The sequence below is a fragment of the Cladophialophora carrionii genome (assembly GCF_000365165.1).
Source record: "Cladophialophora carrionii CBS 160.54 unplaced genomic scaffold supercont1.8, whole genome shotgun sequence".
NCBI lineage: Eukaryota > Fungi > Ascomycota > Eurotiomycetes > Chaetothyriales > Herpotrichiellaceae > Cladophialophora > Cladophialophora carrionii.
In genome coordinates, this window is record NW_008481833.1 from 584574 (window position 1) to 609628 (window position 25055).

The 25055-nt window shown below is 54.6% G+C and overlaps 9 protein-coding genes across 9 annotated transcripts; 5 read left to right on the forward strand and 4 right to left on the reverse strand.

The window, feature by feature from the left end:
- Positions 1 to 1653: 1653 nt before the first annotated feature.
- Positions 1654 to 3537, forward strand: G647_08867 (uncharacterized protein; the record flags this gene model as incomplete). The annotated part of the gene is made up of 1 exon (XM_008733173.1): positions 1654 to 3537. One exon carries the CDS (start codon positions 1654 to 1656, stop codon positions 3535 to 3537), a length of 1884 nt encoding a protein of 627 aa, XP_008731395.1.
- Positions 3538 to 4913: 1376 nt separating this feature from the next.
- G647_08868 (uncharacterized protein) lies at positions 4914 to 6767 on the forward strand (the record flags this gene model as incomplete). The annotated part of the gene is made up of 4 exons (XM_008733174.1): positions 4914 to 4953; positions 5006 to 5082; positions 5136 to 5558; positions 5613 to 6767. The coding sequence occupies 4 exons, from the start codon at positions 4914 to 4916 to the stop codon at positions 6765 to 6767; spliced, it is 1695 nt and encodes a 564-aa protein (XP_008731396.1).
- A 355-nt stretch (positions 6768 to 7122) lies between these two features.
- Positions 7123 to 9071, forward strand: G647_08869 (uncharacterized protein; the record flags this gene model as incomplete). Its single annotated transcript, XM_008733175.1, has 3 exons — positions 7123 to 7260; positions 7329 to 7510; positions 7574 to 9071. The coding sequence occupies 3 exons, from the start codon at positions 7123 to 7125 to the stop codon at positions 9069 to 9071; spliced, it is 1818 nt and encodes a 605-aa protein (XP_008731397.1).
- A 1576-nt stretch (positions 9072 to 10647) lies between these two features.
- On the reverse strand, positions 10648 to 12675 carry G647_08870 (uncharacterized protein; the record flags this gene model as incomplete). The annotated part of the gene is made up of 1 exon (XM_008733176.1): positions 10648 to 12675. The coding sequence occupies one exon, from the start codon at positions 12673 to 12675 to the stop codon at positions 10648 to 10650; it is 2028 nt and encodes a 675-aa protein (XP_008731398.1).
- An 895-nt stretch (positions 12676 to 13570) lies between these two features.
- On the reverse strand, positions 13571 to 14443 carry G647_08871 (2-deoxy-D-gluconate 3-dehydrogenase; the record flags this gene model as incomplete). The annotated part of the gene is made up of 2 exons (XM_008733177.1): positions 13571 to 14227; positions 14315 to 14443. The coding sequence occupies 2 exons, from the start codon at positions 14441 to 14443 to the stop codon at positions 13571 to 13573; spliced, it is 786 nt and encodes a 261-aa protein (XP_008731399.1).
- Positions 14444 to 16347: 1904 nt separating this feature from the next.
- G647_08872 (uncharacterized protein) lies at positions 16348 to 17028 on the forward strand (the record flags this gene model as incomplete). Its single annotated transcript, XM_008733178.1, has 1 exon — positions 16348 to 17028. One exon carries the CDS (start codon positions 16348 to 16350, stop codon positions 17026 to 17028), a length of 681 nt encoding a protein of 226 aa, XP_008731400.1.
- A 1108-nt stretch (positions 17029 to 18136) lies between these two features.
- On the reverse strand, positions 18137 to 18820 carry G647_08873 (uncharacterized protein; the record flags this gene model as incomplete). The annotated part of the gene is made up of 3 exons (XM_008733179.1): positions 18137 to 18375; positions 18448 to 18615; positions 18685 to 18820. The coding sequence occupies 3 exons, from the start codon at positions 18818 to 18820 to the stop codon at positions 18137 to 18139; spliced, it is 543 nt and encodes a 180-aa protein (XP_008731401.1).
- A 2054-nt stretch (positions 18821 to 20874) lies between these two features.
- G647_08874 (uncharacterized protein) lies at positions 20875 to 21564 on the forward strand (the record flags this gene model as incomplete). The annotated part of the gene is made up of 2 exons (XM_008733180.1): positions 20875 to 21495; positions 21550 to 21564. 2 exons carry the CDS (start codon positions 20875 to 20877, stop codon positions 21562 to 21564), a joined length of 636 nt encoding a protein of 211 aa, XP_008731402.1.
- A 695-nt stretch (positions 21565 to 22259) lies between these two features.
- G647_08875 (uncharacterized protein) lies at positions 22260 to 24311 on the reverse strand (the record flags this gene model as incomplete). The annotated part of the gene is made up of 1 exon (XM_008733181.1): positions 22260 to 24311. One exon carries the CDS (start codon positions 24309 to 24311, stop codon positions 22260 to 22262), a length of 2052 nt encoding a protein of 683 aa, XP_008731403.1.
- Positions 24312 to 25055: the final 744 nt, after the last annotated feature.

Genomic DNA, 25055 nt, shown 5'->3' on the forward strand with positions numbered 1-25055 from the left:
CGCCTCGTCGTGGCGGTACAGTGTGATACGCTCATCAGCCTCGCGGTCCAGCGTCGTGGCTCGGAGACCAAATCTCACAAAGTCCTGCAGTGGCTTGCACTTCAGAAGATCATGGAACCATGGCTTCCCAGATGCCGTGTTGGGGATCGTTGTACCTGGAGGGCTGAGAACATCATTTCCATCGACTCTTGTGTCGAATTGCAGAGTGTATAGAGCCCTAGCAGCCGGGTTCATCCTGCGCTTCGCTGGCAGGTCCTGGTCGGTATCGGTCTCATCTGGGTCCCTACCTTGCTTTGAACTTACTGACTGTGCGAAAACGATTTCTGTCTGTGAGAAGAGGAGTAAACCTTCGACGGCCGGGCGCTCAGCAGAAGACCGAAGCGTCAAATCAGAGGAAACCATCTTGCAGGTGAGGACAGGGGGATACAGGTGAGGTCGTATGTGCGAGAAAAGAAAGCTCAAATGGTAGTGCTGTTTTGTTGTTCAATGCCAAAGTTCGTTCGTCTTGGAGAGCTTAGATGTGCAAAAGATGCCAGGAACGAGTACGTGGAGGTAAAGAAAAGCATAGTCCGCCAAAGCAGTAAATTCCACGCAGCGGCAGTTGTCCCATGGCAGTGAGAATTGCGGTATCGCCTCTCGAATGTGAATGCCCCAAGCTGCGTCGGTGATTCTTTGACCACGACTGCCTTCATTGACCAAATGAACAATCAACGACCTCAGCGGCACCACATGACCACTGGGAAAGATACTGCCTGGGTCCTGTACCAAGTGCCTGTGAAGACAGCCAGAATCGGAGCCCGGCTTTTGGCCTCGACAGGAGAGGTATGCAGTGCACCAAATACCCCATGGATTTGATCACCTTCAAGGAGGGACATCACAAAGGCTGGCGGAGTTGCTGTGTATATCTGTCAGCACAGCCACTCGTTATCATTGTTCGGGCATAATAGGTATTTCCGCACGATATGACTTCTGAATGCCGAACCAAAAAAGAATTGGTTGTCCTGTGTACAGTGTCCATGTCGTGACCAGAAAGCTGAACCGTCGCCAGGGTTATGCAATGAGAGTGGTTCGGTAGTGAGGATATCCCTACGATCACCTTCACGCAACGAGTGACCTATGGCCATACGTGGAGACATGCCTTGCACATAGCGGCCGTTATACGAAAGGTGAGATTGTCGTACTTGTCTCGAGCATGACTCCGAAAGTAGATTGCATGTGAGCGGTACTGTGTACTTGAGAGAGGACAGTGAAAATCAGATCATCGAGAATTGAATTGGGTGTCAGGACACCGTACTTGGTACGGAGCTGACTCAAGCTTGTTTAAGGTCATGTGATCTCGCGTACTGCGCGCGGGGCACGACGCGCGTGACATGAATCATGCCACGGCGCTCGCTCCTTTAAGCAACGACGATGGTGCAACAAAGGTCAACGCAAATATCAACAATGAACAGGCGAGCACTTCCTGTGCAGGCAACCGGCATCCTCTGAAAGGTGTGTTAAACATGCGGCAGGGCGCCATGGAAGACGATTGTGTTAGAAATGGTGAGTTCCGCACCATCAACAGCAATTGCGCTCTGGTGAAGAGCGCAGACTCTATTCTCTTGCACTGCCACCTCAGCCAGAAAAAATTCCGCATCCCATTTCATCTTCACCATGCTAATCAAGAGCAATGGCAAAGCTCTCCGGCGGCCTGTGCTGTCGCCAGATGGCAAGTCTTTAGCAGTCATTGCTCCAGATGACCGGATCCACCTCATCAACCTCTCTGAGGCCGCCCAGGGTCGGAAATTCATCAATGGTGTCAGAATCATCAAGAGCGTCCGCCCGTTCATTCGAATGTGCACTGTCCTCCGATGGTCTCCAGAGGTCATGTTCACCACCGGCGCCGACGATCTCGATGTCCTATCGAGCACCACATCAGAATGCGAGCTCGGAAACTCCTGGCTTCTGCTCTCTGACACGAGGCGAGTCATTGCCATGAGCACCGATCTGAGAAATCCGAGAATGATGCCGACAGAGGACAAGGAGGGTATCAAATCGAAGATTCTAGCCGACTACGATCTCGGAAGCCAAAACGGCAAAGTTGGTCTTCTTGAGTTTGTCTTCGACCATCGCCACGCTTTGGTGATTTTCGAGTTAGGCTCGTCAGCCGCGATCCTCAGCCTGTCTCGCCCTCAACGCGACGAGATTCCCCACGTCAAATTTCCTGACGCCAGGAGTCTGGCCCGAGCACCAGATTCAAGATATTTTGCTCTCCTTCGGCGTGACAAAGCACAAGACAAAGTGACGGTGTTTCATTTGGATGACAATAGTCTGCTGTCCTACAAGTCCTTCGACTGCAATACCTCCGATGCCCAGAGCGTAACCTGGTGTCCAACTGGGCAACCTCTATTGGCTATCTGTGACTCACCAGCTTACGGAGTCAAGGTGTCCTTCGTGACTGCTCAAGGCCATGCTCTGAATCAATTCGATATCGGCCAGTCGGCCTTCCAATGGGACCACAGCTTCATTTCTTCACGTCAGTCAGAAGGCGTGGGCTTGACTTACTGGAGTTGGAGAAGAGCGAGCCAATCTGATGACCACCTTAGCCTTCAAGTCCTGGCGAATGGAGAGAAGCAGGTTCTGGTGAGGTCCCAGCCCATCAACAGCAGGGGAGCACGCCCACGAGCGCAAATTGTCCACCCAGACTCGATCGATGGTTCAAAAACTCTTGTATGGCTGGAGTCCACCAGAGCCACGGCGGACAAGCTCACAGAGTTCACGAGGCAGATTGATGCCTTTGAAGTCGCACAAACGTCCCCTGCTACTGCTGACTCGAGGTCACAACCCAGATCTGATGCCCAGGCTCCAGCTCAAGATCCCAACCAGATTGATATCATCGAGCCGAACTGCACCCAGACAATCGTGGCAACACGCCTGCGCTCTTCTCCTCGGATGCTCTTCCTGTGGAGATCACATGATACCACACATCCCCATGCCGTGATTGTCTTTAGACACGGCATACGGCAAATACATTTCCATCCATACCTACCTCATGTCCTTACCATCCTCACGAGTTCCAAGTATCCAAGGATATATGCATGGTGTCAACCCATCTTACCCCCCATCATGGGCTTGATTCCTATCGATACAACTTCATCAACGAACTTCTGTGGAGCCTGGTTGCCTGGATGCGTTAGCCGCACCGACTCCTCCCGGCCCAACAGCACGACCGCTGGTGATTGCCAAAGATGTCCCTTCCTCTTCACCTCCGACACGGCGTTTGAAGCGGGTTACCTCTCCAGCGATCAGGGACAAGTTGTCTTTGAAAGCATATTGCACCGCCCTTCACAACAAGACGGCGACCTGACTTTAGACATGAAGGCCGATGAGTCGACAACAGAAATCATCGATACGCCGAGTCGGCCGAGCAAAAACCAACCTGGAGAGAGTGAGAGTGAAGTGTTCAAAAAAGCCCGCTTCAATATGTATGAGAATTATGAGAAGAACATGCCGGGTGGTTCCCTCCATCAGCAGGCTGGGTACGGCCACGCTTGGTGACGGCGGGCTATTCCGGCCGCAGTGGCTTCAAGCGTGCGCGGCCTGCCGCTTGTCCAGAGCCGAGCAGAGCGAGAACATTGGTGCGCAGATACAGGTGTGGGTGCTCGAGTTATGAGTGAACCACTCAGAAAATAAATTAGACGCCGATTGATGGGATGCAACAGGCAAGTCACTACACTGGAGAAAACCGTGGCCGCCGGTGCTGGGGGCAGACAGATCGGTGAAATGTCGCATGGAGCGAATGCTCATGTCACTGTTTTCAAGATCCAAATGCATTCGAACAGGTCGGAGCATGTTCGAAACCCCCTCTGCTAGATGGCCATATTGACGATGTTCTCAATTACTGATAGCGGTCCTGATCGCAGAGAAATCGACCCTGATATGCCTCGACCAGGGAGCCCCTTCGCAATGTGGAAGGCTCGGCGAAACGCTGCAGCTATTCCACCAAGATCTCCAGGTCATACTGCACAATAGACGGAACACCAGGTGTGGCAAAGAAAGATTATGGACGCGAGCATGAGCTTGTCCTCTGACGATTGCGCCGGCCTGGTCGACCATCAGAACACGTAGGCAAAGGAACATCATCTCCGGGCGAAGTAGGACGCGAAATCTCCGATACAAGGCGAAGCAGATGACGAAATACTTGCTTACGTACCATGTCATGTGGATCTCTTGATGGGCGCTCGAACAATAAAGCTTTGACACAGCCTCGTTGCACCAACAACCTGCCGCGCAATCGGTCTCGGGTATGCGTGATGGCGGCAAATTGCGCCAGATCGCAGGCGATGTTCGGAGGATGGGAAACATCTCTTCCAGTCATTACCACCAGGCAAATAGAACTTGGAGGCGGCGCCTGACAAAGAGCTGAGAGCCAAGTGATGATCAGACGCGGCCTCCCGCCGACAATCTCTCTCGTCGTCACTCAAGGACGCGCCATCTTTGCCTCGCACAGCGCATGGAGGTAAAAGAACTCGGATGCTGGCGCCAGGGTTTGCCTCGATATCACCTTCGCGACCCCGATCGTTGTGCTTTATCAGTGTCCCTACTGCTCTGCATTTCGAAACCCGAGATTGTTTAGAAGAGACTGTTTCGTAGCGTGGAGAAGCCTCAGCGCCGGTGCGGGCAGATCTTCGCATCCCACCCTCCCGCATCTCCAGCATCTCCAGCATCGCCTGCGTTTCCCTGTACAATTTGTGCATCCAGCCCACTGAGGCTCCATCCACTGATTGGATCGCGCTCCAGTCCAGCCTACACATTCAGCGCAATAACTGATTCCCGCACCCATCGCCGCTGGCCTTCATCCTTCCCACACCTGCCCACTCGAACCTCTCCGCCACAACCGGCCGAGGTCGTCGCAGCCAGGTCTCAGAGGCGCGATGAAGAAGCTTCTAGGGAATATCAAGAAGAAGAGCGGCAGTACGCGATCACCAATAACTTGCGCTTCCTGAGGCTGACCTGCGCTGTGCAGGTCCCGATCGCAATGGAAGCCCCAGCCACTCGCTACCACAAGGGGACTCGCCCGAAGCCGTCGTCGTCCGCGAAGTGGTGAGTGAACAGTCTGGACACCCTTGTCGATCATCAGCTGAATCGTCATACAGACATCGTTCTGTGAATCTGGCGCCCCCAACTCCGACGCAGCCGGCGAAGAATATCTCCATCTCCCAGCCATTGTCGACGCCGCAGAGTCGAGTCCTGCCGCCGCCAAAGAAGCCGCTGTGACCATCCGTCGTTATTTGAGCAAGGAACACTACCACCGAGGCTTCGCACAGTACAATGCCATCATGTTGTTGCGCATCCTGACCGACAATCCTGCCCACGCCTTCACCCAGAACTTCGACGCAAAATTTGTGTCGACGGTCAAAGAATTACTGCGCGAGGGCAAAGACACGAGCGTACAGCAGATACTGCGCGAGACGTTGGACTACATGGAGTTTGACAAGGCGCCGGGCAATGACAGCCTTGGACCTCTGATGGAGATGTGGAAGAAGGAAAAAGGCAAGCGTAATGCTTTGCGCCCGACGGTAAGTTGTAGTAGCCAGTGGTTATATTGCCGATGCTGAGTCTTTGATTAATAGCACGGCCACCCTCCTGCTGCCTTTGCGGGCCGCCAGCAGCAGCAGCCTCGACGACGTGACACTCTACCACCACCTGACGAGCTAGTCGGCCGGATAGAGGAGGCCAAGACCACCGCTCGACTCCTGGTCCAGACAGTGCAGTCAACTCCTCAAGCTGAACTGCTCGCGAATGACCTGGTCAAGGAGTTCGCCGACCGCGCCAGAGCGGCACAGAAGAGCATACAGAGCTACATGAATGCTCAGGATCCTGCTCCCGACCCAGATACGATGCTCACACTGATCGAAACGAACGACCAACTGAACATTGCCATGTCCAAACACCAGAGGGCGGTTCTAGCCGCTAGGAAGGCGACGGGTCTGACGACACCTAGTCCTGCTGCTGAGCCTCAGCAAAATCCCATGTCGATGCCACAGCACGTTCCCGGCCAGAATGTGTACGCCGATCACCGTCAAGCTCATCCGCAGCTGTCCGATCATGGTCCTTACTCGGCCTCACCCCCTCGCCGGCAGAACACCATTCCGACACCCGTCAGTCCACTGCGCCGGGAGGAAGACGAGCATTTCGCGCCCCCGCCAGGACCTCCCCCAGGCCGTGCCCCGGCACAGGAGACACAAGCGCCACCACAACCCAACGCCGGGCCCTATGATTTCTCGAGTGCGGCCAACTTCTCAAACCAATTCTCTGCGCCGGCACCTCCTCCTTCACTTCCGACCCGGTCTACCGCCCGTCCGCAGTCACATGTCTATACTTCGAGCGGCGACTTTGGTGTGGCCGAAAACCCCTTCGCGGACGACGCCTATGGACCAGGAACACCCCAGAGACCAGCTGCACTATTCTCGGATCGGAATGCCGATACACCATCACCGCGACCTGCACAGGGACACTCGGCCAATCCGCACGTGCACGAGTTGCCTAGCGAGCATGACCGACCGGGACCGTACAATGCGGGATACCAGCCGACGCCCAGTTATATGCATCGACAGGAGTTGTCAGCGGAGCAGGTCACAATGCACGGTGGAGGCCCATCTCCCGCGGCGACAGTGACGAATGGCAGTTCGTCACACCCGCAAGGCGGCATGTATGGAAGCCACCCTTCTAGTCCGGTCGACGATACGCAGGCAGTGGGGCGGAGAATGAATGATATGCATATTTAAGAGCTACTGGGAGATAGAGACAGGTGACGTGCTTGGGGATGCGGGACACAGATACCCTGATGGCATTTCTTTTGGATTCTCAGCTGGAGCGAGTGTTGGATATTCGTAGCCATAATCGAGAAACACGTGCTTGCTGTTTGAACGCTCTTGAGTGCCGATCTCGGGCATCTTGGCCGCTTCCTGCAGCGCCGTTTGGATGTTTGCTTAGCCTCGTCCCGATGGAGTAAACGATTGACTCACTGCGGCTTGACCTGAGTCTCTCCTAAAGTCCCCTCGATACCTATCTTTTTCCCGCACCCTATGATATCTGCAGAGACCGGGCTACACCTGGTGTAGTAACTCGTCGTATCTCGAAATGACGTCGATCGACTTCCGGCCGCCGTATTCCCAAGACGAGCTCAACAAGCTCTACCCGAAAGACCTCGAGCTGCGACTCGTGCAAGTCCTGCTCCGCCATGGAGAGAGAGCTCCCGTCTCAGCACGATTTGGCAATGTGAGTGCCGCCGATACACTAGGCGGAAGCGACAGGAGGGGAGAGATGTGCTAACGAGACCTGTCCAGGCAGGCTTACCAGCATACTGGCCCTACTGCAATGCGGCGCAACGACTGCGCTCGGTCGCCATGACGCCGGAAGATATGTCGGAGTGGAACTCACTGCAATGGAGGAGACGGCTGGAGATGTTTGGCGAGGATGATGGCCCTGTCATTGCAGCTGGACCGAAGGGCCAAGTTGATGGCGTTTGGTGAGACCATACTCTCTTCGAGGACACCGAAGACCGAGCAACTGACTGACTTGGACTGATAAGCCAACTCGGCGAACTGACAGACCAGGGCCGTCAAACCACGTACACACTCGGCTCGCGCCTGCGTCACCTCTACATCGAGCAACTGCGCTTTATGCCCTCTCTGATCGCTAACGCCGACCTCATCTACCTACGTGCTACACCACTCCCTCGCGCGCTCGAATCCGTTCAGCAGACCTTCTGGGGCATGTATCCGCTCAGCTCGCGCACCGCGGCATTCCCCTCCCCGACCATCGTCACCCGCACGCCCGCGGACGAGACTTTGTTCCCCAACGACGGCAATTGCCGACGCTTCGCACAGTTGAGCAGGGCCTTTGCGCAAAGAACCGCCGATCGCTGGAACGACACCTCCGACATGGCATATCTGACCAAGTTGATCGGGAAATGGATGCCCGAGACGAGCGACAAGCGCGTCGCGGTCGACAGCCACCCGCGCCTGAGCGGCATCATGGACACAATCAACAGCACACTGGCGCATGGGCCCGAGACGCGCCTGCCGAAAGAATTCTACGACCCCAAAGCCCGGGAGATCATCGACCGGATCGGCGTCGAGGAGTGGTTCAGCGGCTACAACGAGAACAGGGAATACCGCATGTTAGGCATAGGGAGCCTGATAGGCGACATCGTGGAGCGCATGACTTCCAAGATCGAGGGCGCTGGTCTCTCCATCAACGAGATTGGAGGCGAGAACGGTCGACTGGGCCGAGGAAGGGGTGGAGAAACGGGGATCCGATTTGCGTTGAGCGGCTGCCACGACACCACGCTCGCAGGGGTGTTGACCGGGCTGGGTGCGTTCAACGGCGAAAAATGGCCTCCCTATACCAGCCACATTGCGTTTGAGTTATTCAGGGTGAAAGGACCCCAGAACCAGGACCGGCAATCAACCCCTGACGCCGACTTCTTGAGTCCGACCACACCCGCGAGCACGGAACCCAAGACCGAAGCCGCGGCTGCACCATCATCGGCGCAAAAGCCAGGCCTCTTCGCCTCCTTCTTGGGGCTCAGGTCGCCGTTCGGGTCGGGATCCGGGTCGCAAGGCGACGACACGCCCTCAAACGGAACGTTCACATCGTCGCGCGACCTGTCGTCCAAGTCCACCGCCACCTCGCGGTCCGATCCACTGAGCACGCCCTCGCTGACCAGAGAGTCCAGCCTGTCCCCGTCAATTTCGCCCGCGGACCTCATTGCGCGAAAACCCTACTCCTCCCTGTCTGAAGACCAGAAACAGCGGCTACAAGGCTACTACGTCCGCGTCCGCTACAACGACAAAGTGATGAAGATACCGGCATGCGCCAAACCAGGAAATCATTACGCGGACGACGAAAGTCTATGCACATTCGAGGCGTTCAAGCGCGTGGCCGACGGGTTTGTGCCCAAGAATTGGAAAGTCCAATGTGGGCAGAATTTAGATGACGGCGCGGGGGGAAAGAGCCCACTGCTCAAGGGCCCGGGTTTGGATCAGCCGCCCCAACTGGCTGGGCAGATAGAGGAGGGGTCGTAGCGTGTGCAGGGAGTACTCTGTACTGTCGTGATGGAGAAATAATGCCGCACGGCGTTGCGATGTTCGTGGTCAAGAATGTTTCCGTACCGTGTTGAGCGTGGTCGAGGTGTCGCAGAGCCTTGGCGATTCGCAGCGGAGCGGAGTGGCGACCAGGGGCCTTCGGTGTGGCTGCCTAAGAAACGGTCTACTTGTGTACCTACGGAATACGCAATAATGTGCTACGAGTGTGGAGTGGGAAGAGATACCCAACCCATGATTGACGACGATCCATTGCACCGTCACTGAGACCGATCTTGCTATGAGAGACTGACGTTGACGTGACTTCACGTCGACGTCAACGTTGAAAATCAGACAGCATCTCGAGTCGAGTCGAGTCGAGTGATGCAACACGCTACCTACCTGCGTGGGCTACAGAGGTAACCAATGCCACAACTAATGGGCAAGTACGGAGTAGGTAGGTAGTTATGCAGGAGCTGTACTCGTAGATGTGGCTGTAGCAGTAGCACCAGCAGTAGCACCGTAGGGATGAATGTGAAGTATGATGTAGTGTAGTGTAGTGTAGTGTAGTGTAGCCTACCTAGTGCCAACGAATATGGAGTACTAGTCACTTCGTAGGCTATCTAGCTGGTACCGTGTCATGTACTCCGTACAGTGCGTCCACATCTCTCGTTGGTCGCTTCGCTTGATCATTTGATCACATCCCCTTCACGGCTCTCTTTCTCTTTTCTCAACCTCCCAGTCAGTCAGTATGCATGTATGTGTTCACTTGAGGACTTGCTGTTTTATGACGGCGACGACGGCGGACAACATCAACAACATCAACGTCGAGATCGAGATGAATTTCAAATTCAAAGGAAGCTCTGAGAACACCCGAAGAGCCGGGCAGGCGTTCCTGATACCATGGCGATAGCGCCAGCGCCTGCTGGAAGCATATCAAAAAGGAGAAAATTGAAATGAGTAGCTGCTGAGATGACATTGGTTGACATGGACTGTGTCAAGGCAAGCGGCTTGAACGAGGTACAGTAAAAAGACACCAAGCAAGGCCGTGGACCGCGCGCCCTTCCACCTTCCAGACCATCGGGACTGTGATCGAAGTGCCCCGAACTGCGACACGACACAGCAGTCGTCAGGTCTGTCTCACGGCCTAAAGGTAATTTGTACCCAATGTGGAGGATCTAATCTTCACGATGGAGGTACTACAGTAGGTGTTCGGTACGGAGTACTCACTTTCCTGTCGAAGCTTGAGCATACTTGGCAGCGAGCTCACGACCTGCACTGAGAGAAACACCGGCGACACTACGAGAAAGTACGTGCGCGAAAGGCGACCATTAACGTCGGGTCGGCGTCCGTCCTGGCGCTGGGAGCGTCACCATCAAAAAAACTCGGATGCGTGAAGTGAAATTATTACGTTGATTCATCATCTCCCCTGACGCTGTGAGCATCACCAGCCGAAACCCGGAAGCATGAAGTGAAATTATTTACGTTGATTCATCATCATCCCAGCTTCCAGCGCCAGGCTATGTACAAGGCGAGTCGTAACGTCCGTGTGAACTTGACTTTCAGGACTACAACCCGCCTACCATGTGAAGCTCTCTTCGTTCAACTCCAGGTTCCCCAGACCAATCCTGCTCCTGACGGCTGCTCGGACTTCGTCAGCCAAAGCCCCAGGCCCACACACACTCACCATAGTGGCTCCAATCCTGGTGGGCAAGATCTCATCAAGCACAGCACCGGGATCGCACCGCCCTTGGATGATCTGCATGGTGGGCTTGCTCTTGCTCTTGCTCCGATCGATCCGTCTCGTCGGCTGACTCACGTGCACCCGGATCATCAGCACGTCGCGCCGGCCCTCCATGTGCAGGATCTCGTTCATCCACGGCTTCACCCACTCCATGCACTCGACGTCGCGGATCGACCAGACCAGCACGATCCGGCGGGTCGCCACCGTTTGAGCCCGCGCGCCGGCCAGCAAATGCCGGATCTGGATCAGATGGTGCGTGATGCCGCCGCCGCCGGCGAACATGACCACCGTGCCGTAGCTGACCAGCGAGTCGTGTCCGGCGTAGGGGCCCTCGAGGAAGCCTCGCAGTTTGAGCTGCCCCTCTGGAGCGGCGCGGGCCTTGTCGTACAGTTGCTTCGTCATGCCTGTGCGTGCGACAATGACTAACGATATACTCGTCGGAGCCTGCCTCACTAGATTCATGACCGATTGTCGTTCTAGGGAGTTTGGCGTGGAAGGTCGGTGGGGTAAGAGATCGTGGTCTGCAATCGGAGGTTCAGACTCGACGTTCGTCCATGCGACCGAGAAGGGGTGGGACATCCACAGAGACACGCAGGGGAGGTATGCGTACATGTGACTGCCCGGTCGGATGGTGATTTGTCGCGGGAGCTGGAACGTCACCCGGCATGCCTCGCCAGGGAGTGCCTCGACGAAGGCCGTGGTCACGCCGCCTGCACGTGAATAGTTGAGGTAGACGATGCGGCCGATGCGCAGGATTCTCTCGCCCATGAATAGCAGCACCGCTGTCAAGATCGAAGGGTACGCAGGCAGATGCATGATGTCCAGATGGACGTAGATCCCAAGCAGAGTGAGGAACGCCAGCGATTGGTGAAGGTGCAGGAATGTCTCATAGAAGGCGTGCCGAATGGGAGATAGTGAATGCAGTGGTAGCATGACGATTGCAATTAGTCCAAGCAAGCCGTAGTCGAGGAACGGAGCATTCTTGAAGATCCGGATTGTCGCCTGATCTCCCTTGGCCAACTTGTACGCGGCAAGCCAAGCGAAGAAGTGGATGAGCGACAAGACAGCCACTAAGCGTCCTATCCATCGGTGGAAGAGGTTGAAGGTGTCAAAGCTGACGCGCAGGATTGGGATTGCGATGTTATTCCGCTGGGCCAGGACAATCAGTGGGATCAGGTTGACCGTGGCGAGGATGCCGCTCCGCCCACGCAGCTCAGCGTAGAGGGCGCCCTTCTGCGGATTGTGCCAGTCGAGAATCAAGCAGTAGACGATGTTGGTGGCGGCATAGAGGGCCAGAATCAGAGTGTGCACTCGGCTGGGCAGCGTGCCGTAGTTGACAGCACCAGAGAGCTGCAACTCTCGATTATGTCGCTTCTTGCCAAGCGGGGCGTAAATGAGGTGCCTCTTCAGCCATGCCCAGAGCCTGGAGCGGTCGACGCTGAAGTAGTTCTGTTGAGACGGCCGCTCGGTCGTCATGCAGGAGATGTTGCGGATGTATGACACAAAGAGCTGTGCCAGTCGGATAGCGAACACGACGAGAACGGCGGCGACGATGGACATCCACAGCATCTGGACGAGCTTCTGGTCCCTTTCGAGATTGACGCCGTTCAAGCCCGTGTAGAAAGGAGCTGAGGTCGGGGGAGTGCTAGGACTGCCTGCTACCGCTGCTGCCACGTACGGTCGACTGACTGTCGGAGTGGTACTCGTGCTTGCAAGCATGGCCGTAGCAGCCCTGTAGCTGATATTGCCGTCCGACAGATCTCTCTTATGATGCGACGGTTTCGGTTGATTCGATATGTGGCCGTGGACGAACTCTGATGCAGCATTGAAGGCATTTCCTAGCATTTTGGCGAATTTACCCATGTTGTTTTCGTTGGTTGGAATAGGTATACAGGTTCGTTGTAAGGGAGAAGGATGAGTATTGCCACCCCCCAACGAGATCCCTGATAGTGATGCCGGTGCCGTTACGTTCCGACTTCTTTGTGCCCGGTCAACAAGGTCCTGTGAAAGGCGGTTTAGCATGCTAGGGTCGGCCTTCGACATGGAGTCAGACAAAGGTGTTCTTTGAGAGGCTGGAAATGGCATGTCTCAGTAGGAGCAGGAACAACGAGGGGAATGAAAGAAAGAAAGGTCCAAAGACAACTGATCAAACGCCGTTTGTATACTCGGAACCATGGTGTTTCAATAGCTGGGTCTGGTGAACAGCTGAATAACGGGCGCAATAACAGGCGGTGTCCACGTGACCCTGAGGCTACGTTCACCTGGTGGACAGAATGAACGTCACATGTTGCCGAATAGGCCGTCGTTATTGAGCGTTATTGAGGTTTCTGGCAGGTGATCCAGGACATGTCACCAAGAGGTCACCACTCGGAGACTGCGAGCAGGACCATTTGGTACCAACGGGCGAGCCTTCGACGAAAGTTTCGCGCATTGCTGATGGAAGGAAAACAACATCATCTCGCTACGTCACTTGATCTTCGGGACTGCGGTGCCGCGGACGGTGCATAGTGTCTTCGAATATCAAGGTCGTATGAGGCAGCAGGTCTCATATCCTTTGTTGATGACTGCGCTCGTTGGTGTCAGATGGTTGAAAGAGCTTTCGATGGTGATGCGGCTCGGTAAAGCTTCGGCAAACCTTCCGCGTGGAAACGTGTAGCTTTCACCGTTGTTCGAAACTCACATATTCGCTTTCTACCAGTAAACCCCCCCCCCCCCCCAAACCAACCAAAAGGACAAAGTATACTCCGTGTCGTCCTCCTCACCGCCCCATCCAGCCTCCATCGATTGTGAGCACCTCCCCGCTGACGTACCTACTCGCTTCACTCGCCAAAAACACCACCGCTCCTTTGAAATCGTCCGGCGTCCCCCATCGCGCCGCGGGGATTCTCTCCAGAATCTGCCTCGCCCGGGTCTCATTCGCAATCAACGCCTCGTTCATGTCCGTCTCGATGTAGCCTGGCGCGATCGCGTTGACATTGATGCCCTCCTTCGCCCACTCATTGCTCAGCGCTTTCGTGAGCTGAGCGACACCGCCCTTTGACGCCGCGTATGCAGGGACGGTGATTCCGCCTTGGAAAGTCAACAGGGATGCGACGTTGATGATTGCGCCCCTGGCACCGGAGGCCGATACGGGCTTGGACAAGAGATAGGCGCCGAAGTCTCGACATAAAGTAAACACCGTAGTTAGGTTGACTTGTAGCACCGCGTTCCAGTCGTCCAGGGGAAACTGATGTGCGGGATGTCGCTTCTGGATCCCTGCGCATGTGATGAGGATGTGCATGTCGTGGCCCGCCTTGACGAGATTGGGGATCAGCTTCGATACGTCTTCCTGGGCGGTGAGATCTGCCGTGGTAATGGTGACTTTACGGCCAAGTTGTTGGATCTGGTCGTGTGTTTTCCTGTTGCTTTCGTCCCTCTGGCCAGCCACCGGTCATCAGCATCCTTGCCGCTCACGAGATAAACGTGCGATATATTGTCCCTCTCGGATAGTGGCCCTCCTTACCTGGACAAGAATGATATCCGCCCCAGCTTCGGCCAAGGCAATCGCCATCGCAGCGCCAATTCCTCGCGTACCACCCGTCACGACGGCCGTCTTGCCCGCCAGGGAGAACATCTTGGTCAGGCTCTCCATCGTGGGCTGGTGTCTAAAAACAAGAACCTTCTTCACTGTGCCTTCCTTTCCGATGTGGTCAAACAATGCAGCAGAAGAACAATCGGTAGCGACGCGACCTGCTTGCAACAACTGCTTGACTCCTGTTACCCAAATCCTTTCCAAGGACTCTAACCTCTATCGCTCGAAAGGTACTTTACGGTGAGACTTGCAGCCTCTGCTGAGCATCAAATGGAATTGGTCTACACCCCACGACCAATTCATATCGGCAAATGAACGATCCAACTTGGAGGACCAAACGCCGATGTGAGGGGAAAGGCGACTGTGGCCCTCGTGCCCTCGTCGCGCAGCCTCGTCCGTCCGGAGAGAATGACGAAAGGCGCAGGACAACAAGTACATAGTATTCTTCTTAATCAACGTATGAGGATATGTTGTTGCGACTACACTCACAGGTCCAACATGTTTTCTTAAGAAGCATTGCTGGCTAAGGCTCCATCTCACCAGCAACCTCAGCGCTGCCCCGCCACGTCACAACAAGCTCGATGCCACGGATCTATGAGACGTCGCTGTCTTGGCCGCTGTTGCTTGCTTGACCGTTTCCTCGCTCAGACTCCGTAAGCTAGGAGGAATACCCTATCCCAGCGACTTTCAGCGAGTGCCTTTACACGGCTTTCGCCCTGGATTGAGAAATCTGGGAACATGTCGAAGCTCAGCCGCACACGAGGATGCACCTGCAATTGGTCAGTTGAGGCTTCTGCCGAGAACAGGACACGAACTTGACGAGCGTCACGAGCGCCACGGACCCTTTCTCCAGATTTCAGGCTCACAAATCACTGTGCTGCCTGGTGAGCTGAAGGAAACAGGCTGAGATCTGGAGTCTGGAGTTTCTCCCCATAGCCTAACCGACGAGCACCTGCATCAGTGATTGACCATCAAACGCCCATGGACAAACCTTGCAAGACGAGTACTATCTCTGTGATTGCGTCGGTTGTCACTTATGAGGGAGTTTGATTGCGGAGTATTACCTGGTCTGGCTGGATCAAACGGATGTCCTCCGGATTTGTGTAACGGCAGTCCAACCGCCCACACCGTCCAAACATATGCAAGCACAGCTAGCCTTCCCAATTTATTGGAAGCTGTCGTCCGTCTACAGACTCCTCAGCCTCCATCTGCTCGTTAAATGCTGAATCCTTGAATCGCAGCTGCGTGATGGCGAGCGGCAGGTGGCGATTTGATGGTCACGCCTGTATACGAGGTAAGACATGTCCGCCTTTTGTGCTCAGGCAGCAGGCTGTCAATCTGGAATGGTCTCTGGGCGGATATTCCCTGCTTGTGCTGTGGACAGGGGGTTCAACGGTGGCACATGCTTGGTTGGCCACAGAGGGAATCGTGCCCAGAGACCCCGTTTACACCAAGCTCAGACCGTCAGAGCACACAGGGACTGCCCCAGACTCTTGACGCCGTTTGCCTATGCTAAGTCCATGACCGTGCATTTGATGAAGAATAGACGCTTCTATGCGAAAGTTGAGTTGACGATCGACGTCACTCTCTACTTCAGCTCACACCTCACCGTGTGACACAGACTAACCTGTCGGCAATTTTGTGGCGTCGGGCTTCCTTTGTTTGCCTTGACGCAATATCAGACATCCAATGGCGAGATACCCCTGTTGGAGGCGTCCAAAGCTGACATCTGATACTTCCCTGCCTACCAAGGGTCTCGTTGGCCAGATCGGTGAGGCTGAAGCTCTGAACCCAGTCACAACTCCTACAGACTATGTGATCAGCCTCAGCTGCGCTACCACAGTCGGTTGGTATAAATCGAGCCATGCTGCCTTGTCTTCCCCCAGCGCGTCCAACAGCTCGTCTCCTCCCGCCACTCATTAATAGAGCCTGCACTCAAGCCGACGTCACGAAAGTTTCCCAAGATGCCGATTCCAGACTACGGATTCTGGAAAGCGAAGCCGGTCTCGTACAAGGTCGATGGGCCAAGCGATCGAACTCCCCATATCAATCTCGTTTTCAAGGACGACGACAACGACAGACTGAAAGCCGCGATCAACGTCAAATCTCAGGCCAGTCCATCTGAGCTCGTGTACTGGTTCGACCGTGACTTCTCACACCCATTGACCCGTGCCCTCGAGAACCAGCCTTACGGTTTCAAATGGATCGAGTCTCGCGATCCATCAGCCCAATCCCTGGCTCTCGACTACCTCCGCACTCCTGTCTTGCTTCACGTCCAAGAGGGGAGGCTGTTGCCTTATGACGAGCACGGGCCCGACAACGACATCCTCGACCAACTGCGACCCATCCTTGATGACGCTATCCATCAGCAGGCCGACATCTATCTGTACGGCTCCCGCTTCGACTCAGGTGATGGAATCCATGACGTGCACATGAACCAAGGCAGTCCAGGCCGCCGCTTCCGAAAAGACAACGGAGTCAACACCGACGGCGGCATCTTGTTCCGCTTTCCAGATGGGCACTGGGAGGCTGTCTTTCTGGCGTTTGCCTCGCAGCAGATTCCGACTGACGATGACGGACATCCCAAACGGGATAGCAGGTCGCTGGCAAACATGCTTCGTTCCGGGGGCCGCGCTCGGCTTTGAGGGGTGTGTACGATAATTGTGTGTCTCCTCAGAAGTTCTCACCCGTTCGTCGCACGCTCAGAGAACTGGACATTTTGGCGGAGAAGACGGCTTTGGCCCAGTGAGAGTATCCCAGACGCAAACAGGAGGACCCGGCTGCCGTGTATGGCGCGAAGCTGGAAACATGGGAGAATAATCGAATCCATCCATTTCACAACTTACACTAGCACACTCCGTCAGTCTTTGTTCCCAATTTTCCACTCTCCTGTCGCTCACTGCTTTCTTTCAAGCTCTTCCGAGCACTGCCTCCAGCATCGTCCTCACAAGGCCGTCTCCATCCACATCTACCACATACAGCAAACGTGCCCAAGGCTATCCATGATGCTGACACTGAGGAGTATCCCTCTGCAAGCACTTTCTCTCCGCATAAGGAGCATGTCCGCTGGTCTGGCCCACCGTGCAAGTCGCACTCATGGTTTCAGCGTACTCCACGCTCGAATGGTCGCTTGACTCGAACGAGTTTGGTGTGGAAATGGTAAGCATGAACTCATTATCAAACCACCACCCATGATCCCCATCGATCTCAATCTCCTAAAGACTTCACTCTGTGGCGGAGAGATCTACGCGCCTTTATCCTGAAGCTTTGGTCGTCCAAGCCACGGTCATGCTTAGAAACTCGAGCATCGCCTTCGTCGCACCGACAGTCAAGGGTCCTACTTGCATGCGTACATGGAGCTGTCATCTCTGCTTAGGCGGGGTTGAACAACTTGTGGTTCTTCTGGTGTGGTGGATATTCGTGGCAAGGCTGAGTTTAAGGCCTGAATAACAAAAGGCGTGTGAGAGTCGGGAATACATCTAGGAAGTACAATATGCTCATACAGTACAGTACAGTACATGCAACACATATGTATTGCCAGGGATCGACTCGCCACTACATATGTTCTTTTGACAGGTGCAGCCGCCAATCAACCATTTCAGACAACTTTTCGAGCGACAGGGCCAAGTATCTGCGGGGGCGAAGAAACCTGCGCTTGCGCTGTACTAAATGCCCATACTCTATCGTTCAGGCACAACATGTTTGCTCAGACAGCCCGTTCCAGCACATACTTACTGTATCCACAGCTCAGGGCTAGATTTCAACGTCTTTCACGGCTCCTGTCTGGGTATCTAGTACGAACCCGAGGAGATCCAGACCATCAAGGCTCGTCTCGTCTCTGAGCTTGCGGACGTCCTCTCTTACCGTCTCTTCGAGGTGTTCCTCTTTCCACATGCCAAAGTCAATCTTGTCGACCACCGCTGCAGCTGCGGGATTCTTGGACTTTGCAAAGGCGCGGACTTCTTCGTCAGTCGCGTGGCTCATTCCACAATCTATGTACTCTGGCGCGTCAGCCCATTGATCTCAAAATTTCGCCACAGGGACACCGCAAGCGGTGGCCATACCGGTATGATGAACGATAGCCACAAGCTCGAGACTAACGACCGCACGCAAGATATTGAGCGACCGTATTACGTCCTCGGTAACTCGACCACCAGCGTTTCGGAAAACTGCGGCTTGCAAGTCCGGACCAAAGAAAGCTTCGGGGACGCAACGGGGATCGAAACAGGTCACTGAGCAGGAAATCAGCACACGTGTGTCAATATCCTCGAGATGAATGTGCTGTGGGTTAAGAGGCGTACGAATGACTAATATTTCTGCCCCTGGTGCTCCTCGCGTGGCCTGTATTTGTGTCATCTGCGGCGCGCCGGGGAAAGAACTTGCGAACTTTTCATTGTTGGCAAGGAGTTGTTGGATCTTGTTTCTGGCTGCGGACATGGTGAGTGATAGTAACAGACAGCGGGTTCCGACTACTCGTGGATCAATATGGTCTTGATTGATATGACCTTGACCATGACTTGACCATGGAAACCTCTCACGGTTCTTCATATGTCTCCCGGCAAGCTGGTGACTGCGGAACAGTCCCTAAATCCATGTCGCTGGAGGCCTTGTGAGCTTGACAAGCTGCGGTCAATCACTAATCATAAGAGATGGCATCAAGGTGAGGTAATGGTCCAAATTCTCAACTTCATTCCAGGTCGAGGTGGTCCCCGACGGACGGTGTAATATCCCTCCGCCAACGGCGTAACCTTCGTCCGCTAATCAAGATTTTCAAAGCTGTAGGGCTGAAGAGTACACAATGCCTTTTTCGGACACAGAAAGTCTCAATCAACATAGTGCAAGCTGCTCGCATGAGGCTGGAGCACAGAAAGCTAATGTCAGTGGACCGTCGCCGCTCTTGCCATAACGAAAACTGTATTGCCGAAGTAGCGCTGGCGCCTCAATAGCCTAGACTATCGCTATGCTTTGTCGGGCATCTCCACACAATAAGGCATCAGAAGTCCTACACTAACTTTGACGGGAAAGGTAAAAGTACCGTTTGAGAGACGAAATAATCCAAATGTCGGGCCAAAGTGTTGGTCGATGTCTCATCGTCTCTGCGGAACATTCCAGACTACGACATTCTGTCCACAAGGAATTTTATACTAATCTTGTGAGTTCGGCAGGTGCCTTCGTGGGACACTCGCCAGGCGCAAGAGGCAACATGGTCACTTTATCGCGGCCGCCGCAACCACTTTATTCCCCGTGGTATGTATGATACGCTTCTCCCGAAAAGTCGACACTGGTAACCAGACCCGGTCGTATCGATTAGTTGGTCAGCCGAAGCATTGCTTGGCGTCGACCTCGATCGTCACGCCGCGAATGTCCCTCGGTGTGGGAATTGGCTGACGCAGAGTTCGTACACCCGGATGCCAATTCCTTGGGTCATCTCTGGAACGTTTCGCGCATTGAGGAGAGCGAAATAGGTTCCCTTCATAGAGGAGCACTGATACAGTGTTGATTTTACTTAGAATCCCGACAAATCTTGGGTTTGCCCTTTGCCATCTTATGCTCATATGCAGCAAGTAGCATGTTGGTCCTTGTGACGTGGAGAGGGTTTTCAAGGGCCAACGCCGCAAGACGACATGAAAGCAATGCTCTCTTCCAAGCCAAACTTGCTGAAGAGCATCCGTCTCTTGATCTCTTTTTGTCCGACGGGACATCAGAAAAGCCGTTGCTTGTACTCCATTCTACGATGACTCCGCCTTCTCGAGGCAGACCAGCCCCACGTTATGGTTGTATCTCTTCATCTTTGGCTGTAGTGTCGACCTTGGACCCCTTTTCAGGGAAGCCTCGCAGCTGAGTCAGCTCCAGATATTATGCACCACATGTGCCGTCCACCTCCGTCCCCCGCGTGTTGGGTGCGTGTTAGTATGGATGCTCGACGTCAAGCGTGTGGGTCGTCAACACAGAGGCACCAGAGGATTTCGCGTGGATTTGGTAAGTCCCTCTCAACTGTCAGTGTCTTGCTTTGTCCGGGGTATGACTTTCATAGACAATAACAGCTTGTGGTTCATTGGAAGCGCCCTCAACCAGGCCCGTCTGGAACTCGAAGCGAATAAAGGGCATCACACAGAGCTTGTCTGCAAGGATGCAATCATGCATTGTGAAGCCGAGAACTTCGACAATATACTCAACCGGTAGACAATCAACAGCGCCAGTCAAAATAATCTTTGTCCTTTGTTGCCAGATAACTGGTCAGCACAAAGCCTGGAGATGAGATGGCTGTCGATTTGTGCAAGAATCCTTACATCCTCTCGACACACCTCGCTTTCCGGACTTTCGAGTTCCTCACCAACAGCAACCACATCTCTTCGAGGAATGGGATTTGAATCCACCTTTCAGGCAAAAGTTCGATCCAAGTCTTGTTCTTCGGCGAGCTGCTACGGAGTTCGTAAGCATTCGATCCATTCACCCACACCTCCATCAACATCTGGCTCTTTTCGGCATCTATGCATCCGCTACATCCTGATGATCGCGGTGCTGCATGCCCTCCTCTCGGCGTTCGGCTTGGTATCTCTGGAAATCTTCACCCTGGACCTCTTGCTGATTTTGGCCCTGCCCGTGGTCGTGACACATCTGCACGCTCATTGAAGTCTGCTGCCACTCGCAGCGCTGATACCACCAACGGAGCCGCTGATGGCGGTGCTGATGTTGAAGCCGAAGCTGATATTGACGCTGATATTGACGCTGATATTGACGCTGATATTGACGCTGACGCTGATGCTGATGCCGGTCGCGACTTCCCCATCGACGCCGACGGCGACGACGGCGACGACCTCGAGAACTTGTTCGACTTCTACGGCGGTCACGACAAACACTTCAACTTGACCTACCGTAGCCGACCCATTCGCCCCTCCCACCATCATCGTGCCGGCGGCAGACCGATCAAAGTCCCCGATAACCGCATGACTGGTCGCCGCCCTCTCATTTGGATGAGTGAACCGAAACTCCGCAAACCTCTCCCCTGTGGCGCCAATATCTTGGATGCCTTGTCCAAGACGCAACTCAAGAAGTTCCCCTTCCGCCTGGTCGATCGAAGCCGTGAGATCGATGCTGTGAAGCAGACCCATGTGAGATTGAAGAACCATCGATCTTGATTACCACAATCTGAGTGCCAAGCACAGCATATGGAAAGGTAGATTGCTTGAAGGGAGAGGAGAAGGTAAGTGGACGAACAGGTAAGTATTTACACCCTTCCGACGCACGACGGCAGAAAGACACAGACAGACAAACAGATAAAACGATACAAATACAAGGTTGTTGGTCGAATGTTATGATTCCTGAGAACCTAGAAGATGCTTACTGCTCCGTTCGGTAGTAGCCATGCTCTCACGCCTTTCTAACGTTGTTCTGTTCAGCTTAGTGGACTGTAAGTGACACTGTGACAGTGGTTCCATCGTCGGCGAGACCTTTCGGAGGCGTGATGGCTGGAGAATGTTGAGACTTCGCTCAGCTCCAAGTACATAAGGTCACTCATTTCAGTTTTATTCGAATTGCACACGCGGTTTGCTTCGTCCTTCATCTCGACCTTGACACATTCGACATACTTGGTACTCGAGTAGAGAATAGTCAATTTAGTCTCCGTTCTCTATATACTTGGAACTCTAACTCGATAGATACTCGATCAGTCTCATCAGGCGAACATTACCTTGAATCTACTCTTTGCGTTTGGTCGTTTTACTGTTCCTCACTTGGACCCCTGCCTCCCTCGGACCTTTCCGCGTTCTCATTCGAACAATCACTCTCACTTGGATCACTCCGTTACTAGGACAATCTCTCTCTTGAACAATATTGCCCTCAAATCTTCTCACTGACAAGCAACCACTTGGACACTCTATCGCTTCCGTTTCTTGGAGAGGAAGTTCTGCAGAATATCCACAGCTTCATCTCTGTCGCCAGCACCACATGCACCAGTGCCATCAGCGGCGTCTGCAGGAGGAGCATCATCATCATCATCGTCGTCGTCGTCCTCATTGCCATCGCCTGCATTCCCATTGTTCGCATGGCCGGCAGCCCCACTACCACTGCCACTACCACTAGCACCCGCGCCAGTGCCGTCGTCGTCGTCATCGTCATCCCCATCATCGTCACCACCTTGGTCATCATCATCATCCTCGTCATCATCATCATCCTCGTCAACAAAGTCCGAATCAGATTCATCGACCAGGTCGATCTCATCCTCAACGCCATAGCTTTCCTTCCACTCATAACTGAACATGAAGTGCTTGGCAAGGTTGAGGATTCTGTGGCGCTGTTGTTTGATGACGGTCGCAGTGCGAGCGGGACGAGGCACGGTGCCAACGTGCCTCATGTCCTTTGTGACCGTTTGTGGCGTGTATCGAAAAGCCCCGGCAGGGAAGGAACCATCCGGTCTCGGTGGCAGGCGATTGCAACGGTAAATGAGCTTGTCGTATTTGGACTTGCCGGCAAACGTGGAGTTGAACCGCTGAGTGAGGTCCTGAACCTCCTGGTCGGACATTCCCATAGGAAAGTTGTTGCCATTCCGGAAACCGGCAGCGGCACCTTGCTGGGCAAGTTGGTGGTATTTCTCTTCAAGGGCCATTGCCTCTTGCTCACGGAGCCAGTCTTGCTCGTACTTGTTGAACTTGTCGCCGACGGGCTCTCTGACGGTGGAGCCGGTGACCTCGGTGTAGGCATTGTTCCTCCACCTGTTCAATTTCGCCAGGTGTTCCTTGTCGTGCCAGTCGAATTCGACCCCTTTGGTGGTGTCGGCATTCTCGTCGTCCCAGAGGAATGGCCAGTCTCTCTTCTGCCCCTTGGCGGCACCCTTGATCCGGCACTTGCCCTCGAAGTAGCGGATTTTGTACTTGCCCTTTGTTATGGTCTCGATGTACAACTTGGTCGGATCGGGGCAGTGGAGTCTAGCAGGGGTGCGATCGGGGTTGATGACGAACCCCGAGGGGATCCGTTTTCGCTTGCGACCACGACCAACATCGGTGTACTCCTGGCCGGGGACTGGAGTACCAGTATCAAGGGGCCGACCACAGGTGCGCGCACCATTTGTCAGTGGAGCGCTATGAGCGTCCTCGACATCCGAATCCACCTGATCCTCGTCGTCGTAGGGTTGGTGGGGGGTTCGGATGGGTTGGTTGGGGTCAGCGTTGTATCGGTCGAAGGCGTCAAGCTCGGCTCTTGACTCCAGAATGGTGCCGTGCATGACACGACGAGGCCAATTGGCATTGACGCCCCGTAGGCCATGGTTAGTGTTGGGGCGTCCGCTTCGGAGACTTTTGAAGGGAGGGAACGCCAGAGGGATCCTGCCAGTGCGGATCCACTCATCAATGGCGACCGCGATGTCCCAGCGATGTCTGCTGAGGAATTCCTGGGCCGCAAACACGCTGTTCGTTGCCGTGATGGAGAGGAACAGAGCCAGACGTTCATCCCGAGCCATCTGACCATCGGGCCGAGATCGAAGGCGGGCAATTTCGTCGACGATACCGTTGTAGTAACCGTTACGGCGGTCGATGTCGGCGGCGGCGTCAGCCCGGTTGAAGCGATGCTGATTGAACATCGTCATCATCACCGCATTGGTAGTGGCTCGCTCTGCGGACAACGGTGCCGGGGCCGGGGGCACGACTTGCTGCCCACCATCTTCGGGCGCGAGTAGCATCTCTTCCGGGAGCTGCGCCGGCTGTCCTCTCCGCAGTCTGCGCTGCATGCGATGAACCGTGCGGCGGCGTTCTCGTTCCACAGTGGAGTCCGTGCGAACCCCAGACCTTGGTCTCGCCGGCGGTGCATTGGCGGCGTTTTCGGTCTCCCAGTAATGCATCACAGCACGATCGACGTCCCAGTTGACCGTGACATGCATCAGATGAAACCGCAGCGTGGTGTCCAAGATGTCAGGATAGCCGATTTGGTTCCTCATGGCCGTGAGGCGCTGCCGTTGCTCCTCAGGGGTCACGGGGAATGGCGCGTGGCGGGGGTTGGCCTGAAACGCAGCCCGGCGATTAACGGGAAGAGCGCTACGTTGGGGCCGCGAAGCAGGAGTCCTCGAGGGATCCATAGTCGCTCCAGGGCACGGGGGAAACTCTGGCACGTCAGCTTGGTAGCAGGCAGCTTTCAAGGTAGAGGACTTACACTGGAAGGTGCGACAACAAGACAGGAAGTACTTTACACTACACCCTGCTGCTGGAGTCCCGACGCTGATCAAGAGTCGATACGGTTGTCAGGACACGCTTCAACCGACCTCGTCGTGCTCGAGGACTTATAGCTGAAGAGCTCTGGCCAGTATTCGGCCATTGAGGAGAAAGTCTTTGTCACGATGGTTGTTTTTCGCGAGTAGCTGCTTGCGGAATTTGCGCACAAACCTGAGTTGAGGTTGAGCAGCATCATTGGCTGTTTTCATTGCATAAGACCATGTCCAAGCAGTTGATATCAAGAGGAATGTGCGAAGCAGGGCACGGTTTTTATGTCCGACGAGAGCCTGGCCCGACGGCAACTGCTTCTGCTTGGCGACATAGTTCACCCTGAGGCGGAACAACCAATTCTGCAGCGTGGATGGAATGCTGCAAACATCGCGGAATGAACGTGAAGATCTTCCTCCAGAAACACTGGGCGCTGGTATATCCATTTGGGGCCGGATGTGTATATAAGTCTGTGTCATGATGTG